This window comes from Amphiura filiformis, chromosome 12 (assembly GCF_039555335.1).
Source record: "Amphiura filiformis chromosome 12, Afil_fr2py, whole genome shotgun sequence".
Classification (NCBI taxonomy): domain Eukaryota; kingdom Metazoa; phylum Echinodermata; class Ophiuroidea; order Amphilepidida; family Amphiuridae; genus Amphiura; species Amphiura filiformis.
Genome location: NC_092639.1, coordinates 2,178,271 through 2,200,372, shown reverse-complemented (window position 1 = coordinate 2,200,372; position 22,102 = coordinate 2,178,271). Strand labels below are relative to the sequence as shown.

Sequence of the window (22,102 nt, the reverse complement as noted above, 5' to 3'; positions counted from 1 at the left end):
CCTGGTTGCGAAGGTTATTTGTGGAATGTCTAGGGTGTACGCTCTTGTAGCAGCAAAGTCCCTGAATTGTTGTTAAATGGTTTATGGAATGATGTGAGGCCGTAGTGGTCAGCGACAACCTGTAAAGTGTGCTGAGACTTGTTGATCAACGTCTAGGCATCGTGCCTGTGCATAGTGCACTATGAATCACTGCGCTTTTTTTCATAATAAAGGCTCACTACAGATTTGTTTGTTTGTTTGTTTGTTTTACCTACCAGGTATTTGACAGAGCCTACATAGACAATCCAGGTGCCATGGTAGTGTTTGCAACACCAGGAATGCTTCACGCTGGTCTATCATTGCAGATCTTCAAACGATGGGCTTCTAATGAGAATAACATGGTGATCATGCCAGGGTATTGTGTGGCCGGTACGGTGGGACATAAGATTCTCAACAATCAGAAAAGGATTGAAATGGAAAACAGACAAGTGGTGAGTAGAGGTAGAAAATTGAATGTGTGATATTGATGTATGTTGAGTGACTTGGTGGTCATGCCTGGTATTGTGTAGCCGGCTCGGTGGGACATAAGATTCTCAACAATCAGAAAAGGATTGAAATGGAGAACAGACAAGTGGTGAGTAGAAGTAGAACTCTGATTGTGTGATATTGATGTATGTTGTATAATGAGTTGGTGATCAGGCCAGGGTAATGTGTAGAAGACAAGGTTGCTACATCGGCACGCAAAGGAAAAGATAAAAAGTAGTTTTCTAAGTAAAGTGTTGGATAAATGCTGTTAGACCAATAGGCCTATAAAATAAACACCATGTCAGACAACAAAAGTCTAAAGTCCATGTTCAAAGACTTTTGTCTTTCATGGTGTTTATTTTATTGGCCTAATGTTCTAATGGCACGTATCCAACACTCTACTTGGAAAACTACTTTCATCTGGGTAATGTGTAGCTGGCATGGTAGGACATAAAGATTCTTGGCAGATAAAACAGATTTGATACAGCGGAGAATAGGTAAGTGTACGCTGATACCCTGAAATCTTGGTGCTTCACTGCGGTGCTCAGACTGACCAAGACCGCAGGCAGGGGTTGAGCGCAATGGGACTTTTTGTGTCCAGTAACCTACATTTTTTGTCACTATTCTAGTAGTTTAGCCAGTGGGAAGGGGGAAGAATGCCTCCCCCCACCCCGACAAAAAATGAAAGAGAAAAGTGCCCCGAAAAATAATAAAAGAGAAAATCAGGAAGAAAAAGAAAAGGAGCAAGGTGCACATTTCCCCAAAAATTCAACCCGATCAGGCACTAAAGTAGTGTAAAATAACACAGCAGACTAATGTTAATGCAGGTTGGGAAGGAGATCATTTTCAGTTTGCTGTACGCAACTGTGATGCTAGCAATGCAATAAATTCCCATTCTGTGCTCTGCGACTGCATTAGCCAATAAGCTGCCAACTTGCATCAACCACTGCCTGTGTCTTTGGGCAGTTGGGGGAAATGTGAGCAGGCAAGAGACTAATGTCGTAGGGGACTAGCTGGAGTGGAGGAAGATCCCTGAAGTGGCCTGTTGTAAAAATGTTAACCCTTGGCTTCATTTTTTGATTTCTCCCACATGCTTTGATGGATCTTAATGAGACTTTTGGACACAATGACCCTTGGGTACATTGACATGTTGATGTCAACAGGTGTGAGGTCAAAGGTCATCTAGGGGTAACTTGAGGTCATTGTGCAAATTTGTTCAGTTTTGCTTAAAAAAAGTTTTTAATTCTTCCGCAAAAGAACCGCCCTTCTGGCAGGCACATTTTTATGCGCCATGTTATCTACTAATCTACCTATTAGATAGATGGTTATGTGCACCATTGTTAAAAATAAGAAGTAGGAAGGGCCTTGAAGAAGAACAAGGAGGTGACCCTGGGAGGTGACACTCTGATAATACGTTCTGCACAAGCAATGAAATCACATACTCACTTTCATTGGCAACTTGGAGATTTTTAGGCTAAAATTTTGATGAGTATATGTAAATCCAACAATGCTTGTGTACTACTTCAATAGCAGGACAGACTTATCCCATAATTTTGATTGAAAGTTGCCACATTTTATTGTACTTTTTAAAATTTATTGTCCCCGATCTGTGAGTGCAGTTACGATTGTAACACAACTGTTGTTTTATGAAACCTTTTTCTCATAGGGAGAATGATAAACTCATAATTTACTTATTTGTTGAGTTTCTCACTAATTTTCATTTGAAAAATTTAGATCCCTTTGACACTCAGTTTTGATTCAAGTCTACATTTTTGTAGCATCATCTGCACATCTGTGGATTATATATTCATGAGATCAGTGAATGACTTCACTTGCACAAACAAGTGGCTTATTCTAGATTATATTACTCTCACGACCCATTATTCAAAATCACGCACTGTGATTTGTTAAAACAACATCACGTGAGAGCACATTATTCTGCAATAATGGGTCAATCGCCATAACACATTCTACGCACACAGCATTACGCTTGGTTACACATGCAATATTTCCGCGATACGCACTGTCACTTACGCGTACGCGCTCCACCTTGAAGTAAACAACTTAAAATATTTGTGCCAAAAATTATATTTTCTCTTTAAATCGCACTATTTTCTGGTAATAGAATAGAAATAAAGGGTGTAGCATTATCCTTTACACGCAAATAATGTGTCCTCGGCAGTAAAAACGTTTAATAATGGGTTATTTACGTTTTTACTGCCTCGGACACATTATTTGGGTGTAAAGGATAATGCTGCACCCTTTATTTCTTAAATAATAAACATTATTGCATCTCATAAATACTCATGAGCTAGTCATGCAAATTTATTGGTCATTCATAACCTCATTAATATATGCGGTCCAATCATTATTTATTTACCAAAACTCAAATGCTGAACGCGGTCACTAATATTCAACAGTGGACCTCCACGCCGTCAATGTAAATATTAGTAACCTCCGCGCGTGCCTTGTTGTCCATTCAAATTGCGAGAGCGCTGGTCACCGTATTTGGATTGCGCGCTACCATATTTGCGCAGATTGTGATTCACACTTTTGTTATTGGTCGTCCTGTTTTAGACTGATCGATTTTTGAAAAAGCAAAACATAAAAATTGTTTATTTTTGAGGAACATTTTGTGTTATTTGGTAAAGTGAAGAGATGAAAGTGACAGTTATGAATGAGGTTAATAACTTTGCATCAGTAAATAACCGATGTGCCGTTATTAACCTCTAAATCACTAACAACAAACACTATTTCTCTAGTAATAGTTTTTTGACTATTTCCCTACATCCTCATTCATCCCCATAGTCAAAGTACAATGCATTAAATCAAATACTACTTGGTTTATCAGGGAAGTAGAGCAAACCATTTTTCAGAAGTACTGGCTACGGGTTTGACATCCCAAACCCAGAGGGTAAGGGGTTATAGGTCACTCTGAACCATAGAATTCTAATATACACAAGAACTGGTCATCCATATACCAATGCGTGGCCGCAAACGTAATTGTCCCGGCTGAAAAATGAATCAAAAAAGGTACAGCAAGAATTTTTCGCATCATGTCCATCGAAGTTCACTTTTCAATGTGCAAACTGTAGTTAGGATAATGAAAACGACTAGTAAGCAAGTCTACTAAATGACCTCAAAATCTGAAGAAAAAAAATGGTGGACATATCGCCGGACCCTTTCCAGAACTTTTACAGCATATTTAGCCATTGTCAACATGGGGTCATCGCCAGGAATATTTTCTTTAAATAAAAAACTAACACCTCCGCTATATGGTATTTCACGATATAACATTAATGGAAAGAAAAGTGCAAATGTTTTTTATGTTTCGATTCGAACGAGTGACAAGCTATAATGACGTCATGATGTAAACATCATAATCATCATTAATAATTAATTAGGTAAACCCAAATATGGAGGTATCCAAAAGTATGCTAATTAGAAGTTCAACGAATGAGAATATGATCCTGGTATCGAATTCTATGCAAATGAGTTGAAGGAGGTTACGTGAACATGTACATAGTACACTAGTTCTGATCTTTGCCCTGAATCCAGAGGTTGAGGGGTGATAGGCTTGTAGCGAGACTAAGCGAGTATTGAGTACCATGTAGTATTTGTTTGTAAGTACCTGCACTTGTAAAGATCCTTCCTAATCAATCCTTTGTAAATTGCTTAAAATGGATGGTGGTTTCCCCTCAGAATGCCTTTTGAAGGTATAATTTATTGCTAACTCTTGTAGCAAAAATCTCCAAAATCACCTTGACTTTCATGAAAAATATAGTGAAACATTGCTGTAAAAAACTACTTATTTCATATGTTAAAAATGTGAAAATGATGTGGAAACATTGCTCAAAGGGAAGTCAAGGTTCAGAATTAAACATATGGCAAATTTATGTAGATAAAACATCAAATTAACATATGTGACACGATCTGGTGCATGGGGGGCCAAAGGAGGCATTTTGGAAAATTGAGTTACTGTAATTATTACATTATACATACAATACGCTGTCATTTACTGAAAACACCAAAGGTCTAGCATACTTGGTTCTAAAGTTAAGAAGTTTTTGATGTCTGTTTTCTTATGTATTTTATTCTTTATTTATTCCATATTTTTACCTTTATCTCAGTTTCAAATTTGCCGCCTTTTGCCTCAATGGACCAGATCGTGTCACATATCTTACATGATAATAATAAGTCTTAAATGAGCAGACAAACACTATTTTTGTAAACCAAAACTTTCTTTGGTAGTTAATTTCATGCTACAATATGAAAATATATGGAAAATAAACCAGAAGTGCAATTTTGTTAATGTACAATGTATTTAGTACTGTATCAGATAAAAGTCTTTATGTAGCCAAAATAAAGTGTAAATAGTGAGTAATTACACGGCTGCTTATGTCCAATAGAAATAAAAGAATGTTCTCGAAAGACTAATATAACACAACTGATGCAGTCAAACTTTTATCTGTCGGGATATATTTCCAAACAATGTCCTTCTCATGGATTCTGTTTCAAACTTCTTCAAATCTACGATCAACTCGCGCTGGTTTACGAAGTTCCATCCTCAACTGATTCCAGAACAACTCTTGCCCAATTGGATCTTCAGTCCACTTCAGTACTTCCTTGTTGCGTAATATCTGGCGAAGCAACATTGTCTTTTTATCATCGGGGATTTCACCAATCTGTACAAGAATAAGTACATCATCGTTCTCTCTAACCAATCGCATTTGCGCAATCTGTAACTGATAATGACACCATCCGTCATCCATGAAATTCTCTGATAAAATCGCAATAGTTTTGCGACTTTTAGAAATACCGTGGCATATCGCATTGAGAATATAATGCCCCGCAGGAATGTCACCTCTTTCTTTCAGACAAAGACGGAACTGTTCTTGTCCATCCTCAATGACTCGAATGAGTTGATCATCTATCCATGCTTGACTCTCCCTGTGGTAGGCAACATAAGCATGATATTGACGCCGCATGATTGGTGCTTCATATCTGTGATCAGCATCAACATCATCCTCATCATCGCTATTCATGATATCAGCATCATCATCATTGTCTACATATCGCTGATATCTCCTCTGATAAAACAAAACCCAGAATCTGTAATGTATGCGCCATCGATATTTCTTGTAAATGGTAGCAGCTATTACCAGAATTACAATCAGACCTGACAAGGTACTGATGAGAATGTTGTATGCAGGGTGTAGACCAGTACTGCAGTCTAAACTAAATCGTGTGATACCAAGTCCATAATAATCTGCAGGAGACTGACACATGTACCAATGCTTTGGATCTATGTATGTTCTCTTATCTCTCAGTATCCAGTCTTGCAGAGGCTCTATATCACATGTACAAGTAAAGGAGTTGTTGCCAAAGTCAACATACAATAAGTGGTATGGTGTTTTCATCAAGAAGGTAGGGAGTGTAGTCAGTAAATTGACGGACACAATAAGTGTTTGTAGACTATGCAGTCCCCTCAAAGCACTCAAACTAGCAAATTTGTTTCCTGCAAAATTAAGGTAGGTGAGGTTTGGCATGTGATGAAATTGATTTTTTAGTAAGCTGACTATGTTATTGTTACTCAAATCTAAATATCGCAGATCGCGACTCTCAAGAAGAAATTGGTCAATTGATGACAAGCTACAGTTTGTTAACGCCAAATTTTCTAGGTGAGGAAAATGAGAAAGTTGTTGCTTTTCAAAAATATTTCCCTTAGAGTCTGATATTGCAAGTGAAATGAGATGTGAACATTGACCCCATAAAAATTGATATGTATTATTGAGGAAGTAAAGTTTATTGAAGGTTATTTCCTTTAGTCCAGGTGCTATTGTACATAATGGCATAGAGATTGCATAATACACTGTACATATTTTTTTGTCAGGTGAAATGTCAATAGATCTGAGAGCTGTATTAATGTCATACATCCATATCTCTTCACTGATAATATCATTCAAATGCACATCAGTCACATAACCAAGTGAGTGAAGGTTTAATTCAGATATGGGATTATGTGAGACATCCAGAGATTCCAATTGTAAGCTGATATTCTGGTTATAATTAAATAGATTCTGTATGTTATTATTGCTCAAATTCAGGTGTTTTAGTGAGTCTGCAAGCACTCTCAGTTCTTCAGAGGGAAATTCAGTAAGACTATTTTTACTGAGATCCAGTGTCTTCAGGTGTATTAAGTTGCGAAAGGCATATTTGGATACATTTAGGGTGTTTCCATTATAATCGTAACAGTTTTCAATACTCAAATTTTGCAGATTTGGAAACATACTAAAGGCATCATCTTCAATTGGTAGATAGCCCAAAAATCTACAATAAAATATTTGCAATGATGACACAGATGAGTTCAATAATGATGGAGCCTTCACTGATTGGAATACACTTTGCCAATATACCTCAAGGTGCAGAGTAGATATTGAAGCTGGTAGCCTTGTAATTAGTTCTGACCATTTGGTTTCATTCCAATATTCAGTATATTGTTGCCCATAAGATTGTTTAGAATATGATACAAACAGCTCCTTGAGGCTCGTCATATTCCCAATAGAACAAGTCACATAGTCAAAATGATTACCATGCATGTCTAGTGTTGATAACATTTGGAGGCCTTCTAATGCTTTACATGGTGTAGAGGTCATTGAGGTCCAAGAAATATCTAAATATATTAGGTGGGTGAGTCCAACAAATGATGTCTCTGGTAAGCAGGGTATTAAATTGTCAGATAGATCTAAATGTTGCAGACTGGTGAGAGTAACAAACAGTGTCTCTGGTAAGCTTGATATGCCATTCCTAGATATATCTAAATATGTTATATTGGTGAGATTCACAAACAATGTCTCTGGTAAGCTGAGTATGTAATTCCAAGATAGATCTAAATGTTGCAGACTGATGAGATTCACAAACACTGTCTCTGGTAATCTTCTTGATATGGAATTTGTAGATAGATTTAAATGTTGCAGACTGGTGAGATTCACAAACACTGTCTCTGGTAATCTTCTTGATATGGAATTTGTAGATAGATTTAAATGTTGCAGACTGGTGAGATTCTCAAACAATGTACCTGATATGCTTGATATGCTACAAACAGCTAGATCTAAGTATTTCAGACTGGTGAGGTCTTTGAAGAAATCAGGTGTTGATATGGCTAAAGTATTATCTAGGAACCTTGTATCCAAGTGAGTTAGATTGGTCAGACCAGTGAAAACTGACGTGGTTGAATATATTGGATTACCTGATATATCAAGCTCTTGCAATGCATGTAACCCATCAAATACTGATGGTGATGGACTGTGTAAATCACTGTGAGCAATATCTAGTCTTTTCAATGCTGTGGTAGAGAGAAATGGGCTCCCATGCATTGTAAGGTGGGTATATGGAAGGTGGTGTTGATGGCTTAGATCTAGAGTTTCCAGCTTGTCCAGTCCTGTAAATGTATCAGTGCTGATATTGAGAATTCTGTTGTAGCTCAAGTCCAACAGTCGCAGTGACAAGTGTGTTTCAAAGCAGATGTTCATCACAGAGTTGTTGCTCAAATCTAATTCATGAAGTGAAGTGAGATGAATAAAACTGGTCCCATTGACAGTTTCAAGTTGATTGTAACTCAAATCTAAACTCTTGACATTGTCCTCCGTCAACAGTGGAATATTTGTAAGTTTCCTATTGCTACAGTCTAATGCCGTCCTGTTGTGTACTTTACATGGTAATCCTTTTGGGTAGATGAATTCACTGGATGATACCACAGAGGAAATGAGAATAGGAAACAGGTAGATCAGTGAGAGCATCATGATGAAAACTTGATCTGCAGCAAATATGTGTTCAAACTAATGATCAGTGGAAACAAAGCATGAAGACTTGATTCATCAGTACTAGAAACAAATGTACCAACAGTGATAAAATTGTAAATGAGGACATTTGATAATATCAAATGTATCCAAGTGTGTCCTGTCCTGAGAATTGGCATACTTATATACCCAATTACTTTCTGTTTCTTGTTTTGTAAGTCACAATGGTCTGTCAATTATGTTAAATGAAATAATTAAATGGTGTTAATGAAATGATTGACATGCATTCTTGCTTAGTATTGCTTTGATTTATAATGAATACTGAAACTGAGATAGAAATCAGAAAGATATAAAATAGGTTTCATCTTGGTGGGAAAATCTTTCTCTCTTTAAGATCAGGTTACTGGTGGGTGATTGACAGATCAACTTACAACATGGCACTGTAATACATGCAATTAGAGGAAGTTCCTAATCCAACTGAAATTTTGGAAATAAGCTTTTTTTTTAATGGATATATCTATTCAACCATTAGGATGGTAAATAATGTTCGTTGACATGTCTATTACCTCTTTTTAGGTCGTCCGAAGGAAAAGACCTTATGGCATCATGAGTCGTGTGTCCGTCCGTCAACAGTTTTGTAAGCTAGGCTTTCTGATCTCATATGAACCAAACTTGGGTCATAGCTGCTTTATGGAAACCCTTATCTATTAGTGGAGTTCAAGTCCATATACTTAGGTCAAAGGTCATTTGAGGTCAACTTGTAAATAGGCTGAAAATTGTGTGTGTGTCCATCAACAATTGTGTAAGGTGTTTTTTTTTGTCTCAGGAACAGTTAAAATTCCTATTGCAACCACACTTGAGTCATAGCTGCACTATGAGAACCCCTATCTATTGGTGGTGTTCAAGGTCATATACTGAGGTCAAAGGTCATTTGAGGTCAACTTTTAAATAGGCTGAAAATACCAAATCTGGTCTCACATGAACAGTTCACTTGAACAGTTCACATGCCTTACAACCAAACTTGAGCCAAAGCTGCATTGAGGGAACATTCATGTGATGGTGGTGTTCAAGGTCATATATTAAGGTCAAAGGTCATTTGAGGTCAACTTGGAAATAGGCTGAAAATACAAAATCTGGTCTTACGTGAATAGTTCACATGCAATTACAACCAAACTTGAGGCAAAGCTGCAATATGGAAGCTTTCATGTAATGATAGTGTCCAAAGTCACATGCTGAGGTCAAAGGGTATTTGAGTTCAACTTGTAAATAGGCTGAAAATACAAAATCTGGTTTCACATGAACAGTTAACATGAAATTACAACCAGACTTGAGGCAAAACTGCATTATGGGAGCTTTCATGTAATGGTAGTATTCAAGGTCACATGCTGAGGTCAAAGGTCATTTGAGGTTGACTTGTAAAATTGCCTGAAAATGAAAAAAAGGGTTTCACGACAATGCACAAAAATGTTTCCCATGAATACTTACTATGTGTAGTGTTCACTACCCATATCTTCGGACGATCTATCTGGGACCACCATCCCTATTTTTTTAATGCTGTGAAAGGGCAAACAAACCTCTTTTCTTAGCTTATTAACTATTTTAAACACTGAGGGAGAGTATTTTACTCCTAGTTTCAAATTTGACTCTAGTATTCAGATTATTCCATGTATGACTGTTATAGGCTTATATATATGTTATTTCTTATTTGTGAAACTTGATATCTGTACTAATTCCTGACATTACTGTCAAATTTTATGCTAAAAAAATGTGTTACATTATTTCAATTCAAAGAATTGCACAAGCTCAGTACTACCTACTTAGTATGGGAAACCGAAGGGTATCATTTTTTATTCAGGAAGGGGTATCGTCCAATATCTACGAAAAAAATACATCTAACAATTCATGCAATGTCAATCACGTTTTGCCACCCTGATGTGGCAGTAACGTCAGTGCGCATTTCATTGGGCGAAGCTTGAAATTGCTAGTGTTCGCTCAAAGTGCTGGCGTATACACACAGAGTTAAAGACACTGCATAAATGTGTGCATGAAACGTCTGCCTCAACGCATTGACGTCACTGCCACATCAGGGTAAAAAATGGAATAACTAGGAACAGGAATTGTTAATTCCTTTAAAAAGGAAAGAATAGTTCAGTTGAATGACCTAGTGTAGTAGGTGAAATGATGTTGAAGTGTTAGGGTGCTCTCCCCACCAAATACCCACCCAGGGGCGTCTATTCTTCCGTTAATCGCCCCCAAAGGGGAGGGAATAATTTTACCCCTTTGGGGAAGAATTTTGCATTTTGAAAAAGAAAAAAAAATAGAGGGGAAAAACAGAAGAAAGTCAACAAGATTCAAGGAAGATTAAAAATAACAAACTTGGGGGGGGAATGTTTAACTGGAACATGTTTTATGGCTATTTTTGGAATGGAATAGATGGTCACTGGCTGGCAGTGACTGCTCTACAGGGTAGGTAATTCATCAAGTGTAATTTAGGGAAGAATTATAATGGGTACATAGCATTAGTATACATGTAGTGCTCCCTTGGCTTCAGGGGCTATTTTAACGTGTCTCACTGTCACGTTCGTCACGAGATAAAATATTCGTGCAGTGACAATTAACAATCCGTGTAGATATGCTTTAATAGTAGACAATGGTAGAGCCTTTCTTACGGTCACATTCAGGTAAAAATGTCAATTTTTTATTTTTGAAACGCACTCTACTTCATCAACACTTTTATCTCATTGCACGAACGTGACAGTGAGGCACGTTAAAATAGCCCCTGCTTGGCTTTTACCCATTCCCATCCCAAAAATAATTATTATGAGGGAAACCATGGACTTAAGCATAAAACAGGGAAAAGTTGGGTCAGTAATTCTTCCCTGCCTGGGCAATAGTGACTAGTGGTCATACTATAGGTAATAAACACAAAGGTTAAGGGAGCTCTGCTTTGCATATTTCATACAAAATCCATTTTCTTTTTAGTTTGGACATCTGCCTATCTAGGGAAGCATTTGGGATTCTAAGGGAAGGCAGAACCATCAATTAGTTAACAGCTCTATTGTCCAAGTTTATCTTCCCTTTTAAACCTCAGCTTCATATCCAAATCCAATGATTATCCTTCCTAGGCCTAGATGCAATAGTTCAGTCAGTGGCAATCTCCGAACTCTGCTACAGAAGAATTTCAATTCTAAGGCTTTATTAATCAGGGGCATGTGATTCACCTATATAAAAGAGCTGAAAACAGAATTAGCAAAAAGCTAAAAACACCTAGCAAAAAGCTGCAATAGGACTATACTTTTGTACAGAGCAAGTGTACTGGTACAAAAAAAAGCTGAAAATCAAAACAAACAAAGCTGAACTCTCACACTCAGTAAATAATAAATCACAGCTAGCTCTAAAAATAATAAAGAGCCTAGAGATGTTTGCCAGTCTGTCTTCCCTTTGAACCATTAGTCCTTAGATGCAGTGGTTCAGTGTCCAGACTGTACCATCTAGGAAAGCATAATGTTTTTAGGGAAGATAGAATAAAACAACTCACAACTTAGCCTAACAGTTGTATAAAGAAGTTTCTGGGTCTGACAACACACTTATATTCAGACAAGGGAGGGAGGGAACAAGAAAATAAGGATAAGTACATGCCGATAGCAACTAGCCAAAAATTTTCCCTTTTGGGTCCATTTGTTTGGATCTCAGTTGGGGAAGAATCTGGGGACGGATGTGACACAGCGCGGCAGGGTGAGGGAATAATTTCAATTTTCTGGAAGAATAGACACCCCTGACCCACACTTCACTTTCTTGTTTTGAAGGGCACAGCTATCACTGTCAATCATTTTTTAATGAAATAACTCTAAGGTGTAAATGAAATGATTGACACGCATCATTGCTTAGTGTTTGATTTATATTGAATATTGAAAGTGAGAAATAATGGAAGGGTATTGTAAGTCACATGACATGATGTAAATGAAATGATTGACATGCATCATTGCTTAGTGTTGCTTTGATTTATAATGAATATTGAAAGTGAGAAATAATGGAAGGGTATATATGCCCAATTACTATATGTTCCTTGTTTTGTAAGTCACATGACATGGTGTTAATGGAATGATTGACATGCATTCTTGTTTAGTGATGCTTTGATTTATAATGAATACTAAAACTGGGATAAAGACATGAACCATAATGTAAAAACAGGTTTTGTTTTAGCAGGAAACTCATTTTATCTTTTAAGTCTAGAAATATGTCAATCATCCTGTTAAAATAGTTAATTGAAACTAAGTCCTAAATAGAGGTTTGTTTGTCCCTTTTAGACTGACCAAAAAAATCCAAACCTCACCTGCTAGTATTTGAGATGAAAGGATGTTTGTTTTTCTTACAGTAAAAAAAATGGTGCAACTTTATTGAAATTCTAATCTGCAACTTAGAGAATAAACGATAGGAATTTTTATTTTGCCTATCCTCTACCGTGTGATAGACGACAGACAGGTCCAATATTTTGAGTAGTGGATGCCGGCACAGCCGGTATCCACTACGATAAAAATATTGGACCTGCCTGTCGTCTATCATAGGTAGAGGATAGGCAAAATAAAATTCTATCGCTTATTCTCATTCTTAGTCAGTTAAATATTATTTTAATAACTGTAAACAAATTTTTTTAAGCAAAAACTAAGTTACCGTCATAAAAACTCCCCTCATTATAAAATGAACGAAACTTGTTTACAACTTCACGTATTCTACTGCGGCGTATTGCTAGCGCGTTCACAAGATTCCGCACTAGTCTCGCATCCAGCACGATACATACGCGCACCTCTACACGCGTGTTACGCATTATCAAGACGCATGATGACGTGGGGTCGCTCTACGGCCTGATAGACGGCACCAAATCATGCGATTGTCCAATCAGAAATGTGTCTACGAACTAGAGCACTCCCACTGACTAAGAATTAGAAATAAACCATGACCATCAATACCAAAAATACCAAATATATAGTTACCTCTGTAATATTCAGTTGTTATGATGCCTTTGCACTGTAAATTATACACATGCAGTTTTTGTCCATTTTCAGTAATAGCAATGTCACGCCAAAACGAATCAAACTATTTCCATGAAAGTCACAGAATAAGTAGGAGACATGTGTGGCATTGTATTGCACTTATTAGGATTAGATACACTGTTGACTATATATTTTTGATATTTTGTTCAAACACAGTATAAATCATTCTGGGACACCCTGTATTCAGTTGTTTCTACTACAGCCTTCGGAAGCAGAATGACATGATCATGCACTCTTGTAGTGTGATGTATTGATCGGGTTATAGACCTTTGGTAACTTGTAGAGCCCCCCCCCATCTTTGGCCCTGATGTGGATGGCTTTCAAACTACAGAGCTCCCTATTCAAAGTCAACTTGATGGCCTGTTGAGTCAATATACATAGGACAAATTGCTGCTTGGACATTTATGTTCAAAAAATCTGATCTTGAGAGATCATTCAGTCTCTCTGATGTATGATTTTTTGCAGGTTCCTCTTGTGGTCTGTCCCTGGTATGGAATCAAATATACCAGATCAGTGACATCCATTTTCTCTATTTTGTCTTTTGGTGCAATGTCCTAGTAAATGCCACTCTAATGCCAAATATCTGGAAATTTCGGTGAATACTTCTGAATTATAGGTTAATAAACACATGTTACTTGTTGGGAGTGAAATTGTACAAAATAATGCATGGGTACTTAGGTGTTGACGTGTCTAATGAAGGAGTTCAGAAGTTGGGAGTGACGCATCAACATCTCAGTACAAGTCCATTATTTCATACAATTTCTCAAGCAACAGGTAATATGCTTTTATTAAGCTATTTTATACACAAGAAAAAAATGTGATTATTTATCCATCAACCCACCCGAAAAAATGATAGTGTGCAAAAGTGCCATTATACACAATCAATGCACTCTGTGTACTTTTCTAACCGCTTTTCTGATTGGCTGCTTTGATATATGAGTGTCCCGGAGGAGTGTATGAAATTCCTTTGATATAGGGTAGCACAATCTCTCCTTTGGATGTAACTCTACTGTCCTTATTAACCACCTAGAACATAAGTTTGGTGTGATACATGTCATATGAAGTTGGTGATCAATCACCCCCAAGCATTTTTTTGAAGAAAAGCAACATATTACACAAGCTTTCTCTAAGTGCGGCTACCTTCCATGGCTTTCAATAAAATCAGTAAGCCCAACAGCATCAAACCAATCTCTAATAAGGATAGTATGTTTACATTTTATTTGAGCAAGATGCAACGATTAAATTAAGTAAGCTCAATTTCAAAAGTGACAAATTGAGTTATTAGCTCCCCCAGCTTAAATCAAACAGTAAGCATGGGGTTAGGGAAAGTTAACTGGAATAAAAGGGATGTGTTTTCAGGGCCTTCCTCAAATTGAAGATGGATGTATTGATGGGTGTTTTAGTGGAAACAAGTTCCACATGTGGGGGTGGGGAACAATGACAATGGAACATTTGTTGATGGCAGTTTGTTTGATGCATGGGATTTCTAGAATCAGATGATCATCACCAGATATAAGGTTTTGCCTCAAGTGATGGGATGTAAGCTCGGTTTGCTATGATGGCAGATGGATTTAATGTATGATCAGGTGGGGAACAGCGACAATGGAACATTTGTTGATTGCAGTTAGTTTGATGCATGGGATTTACTTTTGATGCATTTAATGTATGATTATATGCAAGGGAGGATGTAGTTGCCATGGTCAACCAATTCTAAAAATTCATGGAAATTCCTGAAAAATTAGCATCCTATATTTTGTAGGTGAAAAGCTGCCAGACATGACTTCAAAAGATGACTCATAAATCTTTTTCTTTCAAAGTTTATTATTGAGTAAGAAAATACCTGATTATTTAGTATTTCAATAATAGTTATGTAAATTCCCATTCCCTGTAGAGTAGAGAACTGTATTCTGTATACCGGCCTCTGGTCAGTAATTTAGATATTGTTTTTTATTGTATCTCTAAATATAATGACGAGAAGTATATATAAGTATACATTTTCATAAAGGGAATGATGCAAGGAATCCAAATAGCATAACAGATTCATGTTACTCTACTGACTCAAGGAAGGTATATGGACTATACTTGACATATTTCTCATAACAGCAGTGGAAGGAATACTATTTACAAAATCGTTCTATATCTTAGAAAGTGTATATACAGGATGATTTAAAATGAACTGTACCCAACTTCAAAAATTAAAACAAAATACTTACCGACATTTAAATAATTTGTGTTTGTAAGCTGTAACAGGATAGTATGTTTCCTATTATTGGTGAAAAATTCATGTCTTTACCTCAAATGGTTTTGAAGAAAAGTACATTTTTAGAAAACACACCAAAAACGATGTTGCACACCGATGAGTATTTTATTCAAACTATCTGTTCTACAGCATTTTGCTCACTCAACTGCCCTGAGACACTTTCAGTTCAACATAAATTGCGCATGTTTATTTAAAAATGAAAATAAGATGAATTGATAAATAAATACAATTAAAATTAAAATTAAATACTTACCGACATTTATAATTTTATATTGCAAGCTGTAATAGGGTAGTAGGCTATATTTCCTATTATTGGTGAAAAAATCAGGTCTCAATTACGAGTGAATGGATATTGCACCAGCACCATTTCTATTTGAATTCAAATTTCCCTATACAATTTCAATCAACGGGTCCTTTGTTCTACATGTATTATTTAACATGTAATATTTGCAAACCTGATTTAATAATGCAAAAATAACATTTGTCTTAAGTTTGCTGTACATGTACGTAGAATGGTAGTTGCATTTTGTTACTGCGGTAGAGAACACGGATAAACTTAGTTCTGTGTGTTGGTCTAAAAATGGGATGATAAATTGAAAATGCGATATATTCTGACTAAAACCACTTACTATCAAAATTCAAAATTTCTGCTACAGAACACTTATAACTGCTATCTATGATAGTTTTTTTGATATGTACAATATCCGCAAATATATATAAAAATTGGGCGAAGTTGGGTACAGTTCATTTTAAATCACCCTGTACTCTGAAGTTAGCTATGGAAGCTTCATATTATGTAATGCTGCAATATATGAATGTCCAATATTACACTTGTTGCAGTTTAATTTGTCAGAGCAAGTCACAAATGTTTTACAACTTTTTAGGCAATATCTCAAGACCAAAAAGGCAAACAGAACTGTGAGGTGAACAAATTTTTATATTTTTCATTTCAATTTTCAATTTCATTCATTTCAGAACTGTGAAGTGCAGTAATTTATATCTTTGACATGTTCCCTCTAGTACATCCACTGCTTCGTTAAAGTAAAATGAACTTATGAAAGTGTTAAAAACTGTTAATATTAAGACTATAATTAGAGAGGGCGGCCTATCTGCTGTGCCCTAGCAGGACGTCAGTCAATATGAGACATTAAATATTAAATGTGAGGATCCAGAGGATTCATGCCTTAGAAAATATATAATAATTAAAGAAATGAAGCTCAGACAAACTGGCATATTAAGAATATTTAAGTTTCTTGTGACTTTTGTTTCAAACTTCTTCAAATCTATTTAACAAAATTTCATTTATTTCAGAACTGATAATATTAAGACTATTTAGGAAATGTTTTTTAAAACATAAGTTTCTTGTACTATTGTTTCAAACTTGTTCAAATCTACGATCAACACGCGCTGGTTTACGTAGTTCCATCCTCAACTGATTCCAGAACAACTCTTGTCCAATCGGATCTTCAGTCCACTTCAACACTTCCTTGTTACATAATATCTGACGAAGCAACATTGTCTTTTTGTCATCAGGAATTTCTCCAATCTGTACAAGAATAAGTACATCATCGTTTTCCCTAACCAATCGCATTTGTGCGATCTGTAGCTGATAATGACACCATCCGTCATCCATGAAATTTTCTGATAAAACTGCAATAGTTTTGCGGCTTTTATAAATACCGTGGCATATGGCATTGAGAATATAATGCCCTGCAGGAATGTCACCTCTTTCTTTCATACAAAGACGAAACTCTTCTGGTCCATCTTCAATGTTCGGGGTGAGTTGGTTATCTATCCATGGTTGACTCTCCCTGTGGTAGGCAACATAAGCGTGATATCGACGCTTGCATGATTGGTGCTTCATATCTGTGATCAGCATCAACATCATCCTCATCATCGCTATTCATGATGTCAGCATCATCATCATTGTCTACATATCGTTGATATCTTCTTTGATAAAACAAAACCCAGAATTTGTAATGTATGCGCCATCGATATTTCTTGTAAATGGTAGCAACTATAGCACAAATTACAAGCAGACCTGAAAAGCTACTAATGAGAATGTAGTATGCAATATGCAGACTGCAGTCCAAAGTAAATCGTGTGATACCAAGTCCATAATAGTCTGCAGGAGACTGACACATGTACCAATGCTTTGGATCTATGTATCTTCTCTTATCTCTCAGTATAAAGTCTTGCAGTTGTTTTATATCACATGTACAAGTAAATGAATTATTTCCAAAGTCAACATACTGCAGGTTGTATGTAGTTTTCATCAGGAAGGTAGGGAGTGTAATCAGTGCATTGATGGACACAATAAGTGTTTGTAGACTATGAAGACCTTTCAAACCATTCAAATTGACAAGTTTGTTTCCAGTCAAATTAAGGTAGACCAGATTTGTCATGTGATGAAACTTTTTTTCTGGCAAGCTTTCTAGCTTATTATGACTGAGATCCATGATGTTTAGTTTTACCAGTGAAGAGAAATCATTTCCATTAATGCTGACTATGTTATTGTTACTCAAGTTTAAATATTGCAGGATGGCACTCTCAAGAAGAAATTGGTCAATTGATGACAATTTGCAATTTGATAATGTTAGGGTTTCAAGGTGAGGAAAATGGAAAAGTTGTTTTTCAAAAATATTTCCCTTAGAGTCTGATATGGCAAGTGAAATGAGATGTGAACATTTACCCCATATAAATTGATATGTGTCATTAGGGAAGTTAAGTTTATTGAAGGTTATTTCATTCAGTTCTGGTGCAATTGTACACAATGGCATAGAAATTGCATAATAAACAGTAGCTATATTTTCGTTAGTTGACATGTAAATAGATCTCAGGGCTGTACTGATCGAGTATAACCAAATTTCATCTGTTTTAATATCTTTCAAATGCATATTTGTCAGTTTGTTGAATGACCTGAGATTGAATTCACCAATTGGATTATGTGAGACATCCAGGGATTCCAATTGCAAACTGATATTCTGCTTATCTGATGATATATCCTGCATGTTATTATATCTCAAATCCAAATGTCTTAGCGAGTCTGCAAGCACTCCCAGTGCTTCATAAGGAAATTCTGTAAGACCATTTGTATCGAGATCCAGTGACTTCAGGAGTAACAAGCCGCGAAAAGCGTATTTGGATAGAAATATTGGATATTCAAAATTATTCCAACAGGGGGCTGTTATAGTCAAATTTTGTAGGTGTGGAAACATACTAAATGCATCATCTTCAATTGATAGAGAAGAAACGAAATAAGTACAATAAAATATTTGCAATGATGACACAGATGAGTTCAATAATGATGGAGCCATCACTGATTGAAATACACAATTATCATTTACCAACAGATACAGAGTAGATAGTGAAGCTGGTAACCGTGTGATTAGGTCTGACCATTTGGTTTTGTTCCAATATTCAATATCAAAAGGTGAATATAAATTAGAATTATATGAAGCTCTCAACTCCTTAAGACTAGTCATGTTCGCAATAGAACAAGTTACATAGTCAAACTCATTATGGCACATGTCTAGAGTTGATATCATTTGCAGCCCTTCTATTTCTTTACATGGTGTAGTAGTTAATGAGTTCCATGAAAGATCTAAATGTCTCAGGAGTGTAAGATTTACAAATGTTGTCCCTGGAAAGCTGTAATCATTCCTGGATATATCTAAATGTTCCAGACTTGTGGAATTCACAAACATTGTGTTTGGTAGCCTGGATATGTCCCGATTGTTGGATAGGTCTAAATATTTCAGATTGATGAGATTTGTGAACACTGTCTCTGGAATGCTTGATATATGTAGATCATGTAGATGTAAATATTCAAGGTTGATGAGGTCTTTAAACAGAGAAGCTGGTAAAAATGTGATCTTATTAATGCTTATATCCAAGTAAGTCAGATTAGTCAGACCTTGGAAAATGGAATCAGGTAAAGAATTGATTAAATTATATGATAAATCAAGTTCTTGCAGCTTATGTAATCCACTAAATGCTGATGGTTGTAGGTTTAACAAATCACTTTGAGCAATGTTTAACCTTTTCAATGATACGGTTGAGAGAAAAGGGCTTCCATGCAGTGTTAAAAAATAAAGATGACTTTGATGGTTTAGATCGAGAGTTTCAAGTTTCTGTAGTCCTGTAAATGTATCGATGCCGATATTGAGAATTTTGTTGTAGCTCAAGTCCAACACTTGTAGGGATAAATCTGTTTCAAAACTGATGTTGCTCACAGTGTTGTGACTCAAATCCAATTCTTGAAGTGAAGTGAGATGAATAAAACTTGTGCCATTGACAGTTTCAAGTTGATTATAACTCAAATCTAAACTCTTGACATTGTCGTCTTTCAGTAGTGGAATACTTGTAAGTTTCCTGTTGCTACAGTCTAATGCCGTCTTGTTGTGTACCTTACAAGGTAATCCTTTTGGATAGATGAATTTACTGGATGATTCCACACTGGATACCAGAATAGGAAACAGGTAGATCAGTGAGAACACCATGATGAAAACTTAAAGAAGAATGAACGATATGGTGATGTTCAATGTTTTAATGAAAATCAAATTAACATAAACGTTTCATACGGGGTATTTATCAATTTGATAAACTAGAGAAAATAGAAAAATATGGTAAACAAAATAAGATAAATCTAATATTGATGGAAACTTGATCTGCAGCAAAAAAATATGTGTTCAAACAGAGTGGATCAGTTAAAACAAATTGTAGAAACTTGATTGATCAGTACCAACAAATGTACAGCAAATAGACAGTGATCAAATTGTAAAGGAAGTTATTTGATATATCCAAGATTGTTCGAAGAATCGTTATACTTATATGCCCAGTTACTTTCTCCTCCTTGTTCACAGTGAGTTGTCAGTTATGTAAAATGAAATAACTACATGGTGTTTATGGAATGATTGACATGTATCCTTGCTTAGTGTTGCTTTATATATAATGAATACTGAAACTGAGATAGAAATCATAGAAGGATATATATATAGGTTTTGTTTTAGTGGGAAATTCTTTCTCTCTTTTAAATACAGTCTATTATATCATGCATCCTGTTAAAATTGTTAAATGGAACTTGGTTTGAGAGAAATTGCCAATCAGCTTATGGTCACAGATCAATTTTCAACATTGTACAAAATATTTAATCCTAAAAACAACCAAGTTTATTTGCCTGTTCCAGATTGACTCAAAAAATAAAAAATTTGCATGCTTTTTTCAAGATAAAAAGATTATTTTTGAAAACAAACACAGTCAAGGAAATGGTAAATCTGCAATCCTATACAGCCACCTGTCAATCACATATTATGAATCATGATATACACAGGTGCATTGGGCTATTTATAGCTATTTGTTTTCTCAGGAAAATGAAGACCCATGGTGTCAAGATCACCTCAGGGAAACAGTTCTCACCATCTACCTCATGAGCAGTCTATATCTGTATACTCTCTACTTGGTATGGAAAAGCCTTGCTTAGTATTGCTTTACATATAATGAATACTGAAACCGAGATAGAGAGAAAGGACATGCATTATTACGACATGACCCATATTAAGTAGGTTTAGGTTTTGTTTTAGCAGGAAACTTGGATTTCTATTTTCAAGAAACCTGGTCTTGAGAGAACGTCCAGTCTCTACAATGTATGATTTTTGGCAGTTCTTCTTGTGGTCTGCCCCTGGCATGGAATAAAATTTATCTGACCAGTGACATCATTTTTCTCAGTTTTGTTTTTTGGCTCCACTAACAATCGGTGCAATGCCCTAAATGCTTCTCTTATGCCAAGTTTCTGTAAATTTCTGTTAAGTGGTTCAGAAATTCCTTTGATATAGCACAATATGTCCTTTGTATGTAACTTTACCGTCCTTATTAACCACCCATTAGAACAGAAGTTTGGTGTAACATAGCCTGTGTGGAGTAGGTGATCACCAACCCCCAAGCAACATATTACACAAGCTCGCTCTCTAACTGCAGCTACTCTAGATAGGCTTTTAATAAAAGCATCAAACCAATCTCTAATAAGGACAGTATGTTTACATTTGATTTTAACAATAATTAACTTGAGTAAGCTCAATTTCAAAAATGACGATTTGAGTTATTAGCTCCCCACAGTTTGAATAGAACAGCAAGCATGGGGGTTAGGGAGAAGTTAACTGGAAGGAAAGCGGTGTGTTTTGAGGGGCTTCTTGAAAGGAAAGATGGGCGTATACTGATGGGTCTTTAAGGGGAACAGTGAAAATGGAACATTTGTTGATGGCAGTTAGTTTGATGCATGGGATTTACTTTTGATGAATTTAATGTATGATTGTATGCAAGGGAGGATGTAGTTGCCATTGTCAACCAATTCTAAAAATTCATGGAAATTCCTGAAAAATTAGCATCCTATATTTTGTAGGTGAAAAGCTGCCAGACATGATTCAAAGATGACTCATAAAAAATCTTTTGTTTCCTTCAAAGTTTATTATTGAGTAAGAAAATACCTGATT

The 22,102-nt window shown here is 36.0% G+C and overlaps 2 protein-coding genes across 3 annotated transcripts in view; one reads left to right on the top strand and one right to left on the bottom strand.

Annotated features, from left to right (window-relative positions):
* The window catches only part of LOC140165647 (integrator complex subunit 11-like), a 64,972-nt gene that overhangs the window by 20,016 nt on the left and 22,854 nt on the right, over window positions 1–22,102 (top strand). For both annotated transcript variants that reach the window (XM_072188942.1, XM_072188943.1), the window contains one exon: window positions 258–470. In XM_072188942.1, the coding sequence (XP_072045043.1) occupies window positions 258–470 (213 nt within the window). The remainder of the gene's footprint in view (window positions 1–257; window positions 471–22,102) is intronic.
* Window positions 4,744–8,324, bottom strand: LOC140165646 (uncharacterized). The gene has a single exon (XM_072188941.1). It carries the CDS (start codon window positions 8,304–8,306, stop codon window positions 5,019–5,021), a length of 3,288 nt encoding a protein of 1,095 aa, XP_072045042.1. The 5' UTR covers window positions 8,307–8,324; the 3' UTR covers window positions 4,744–5,018.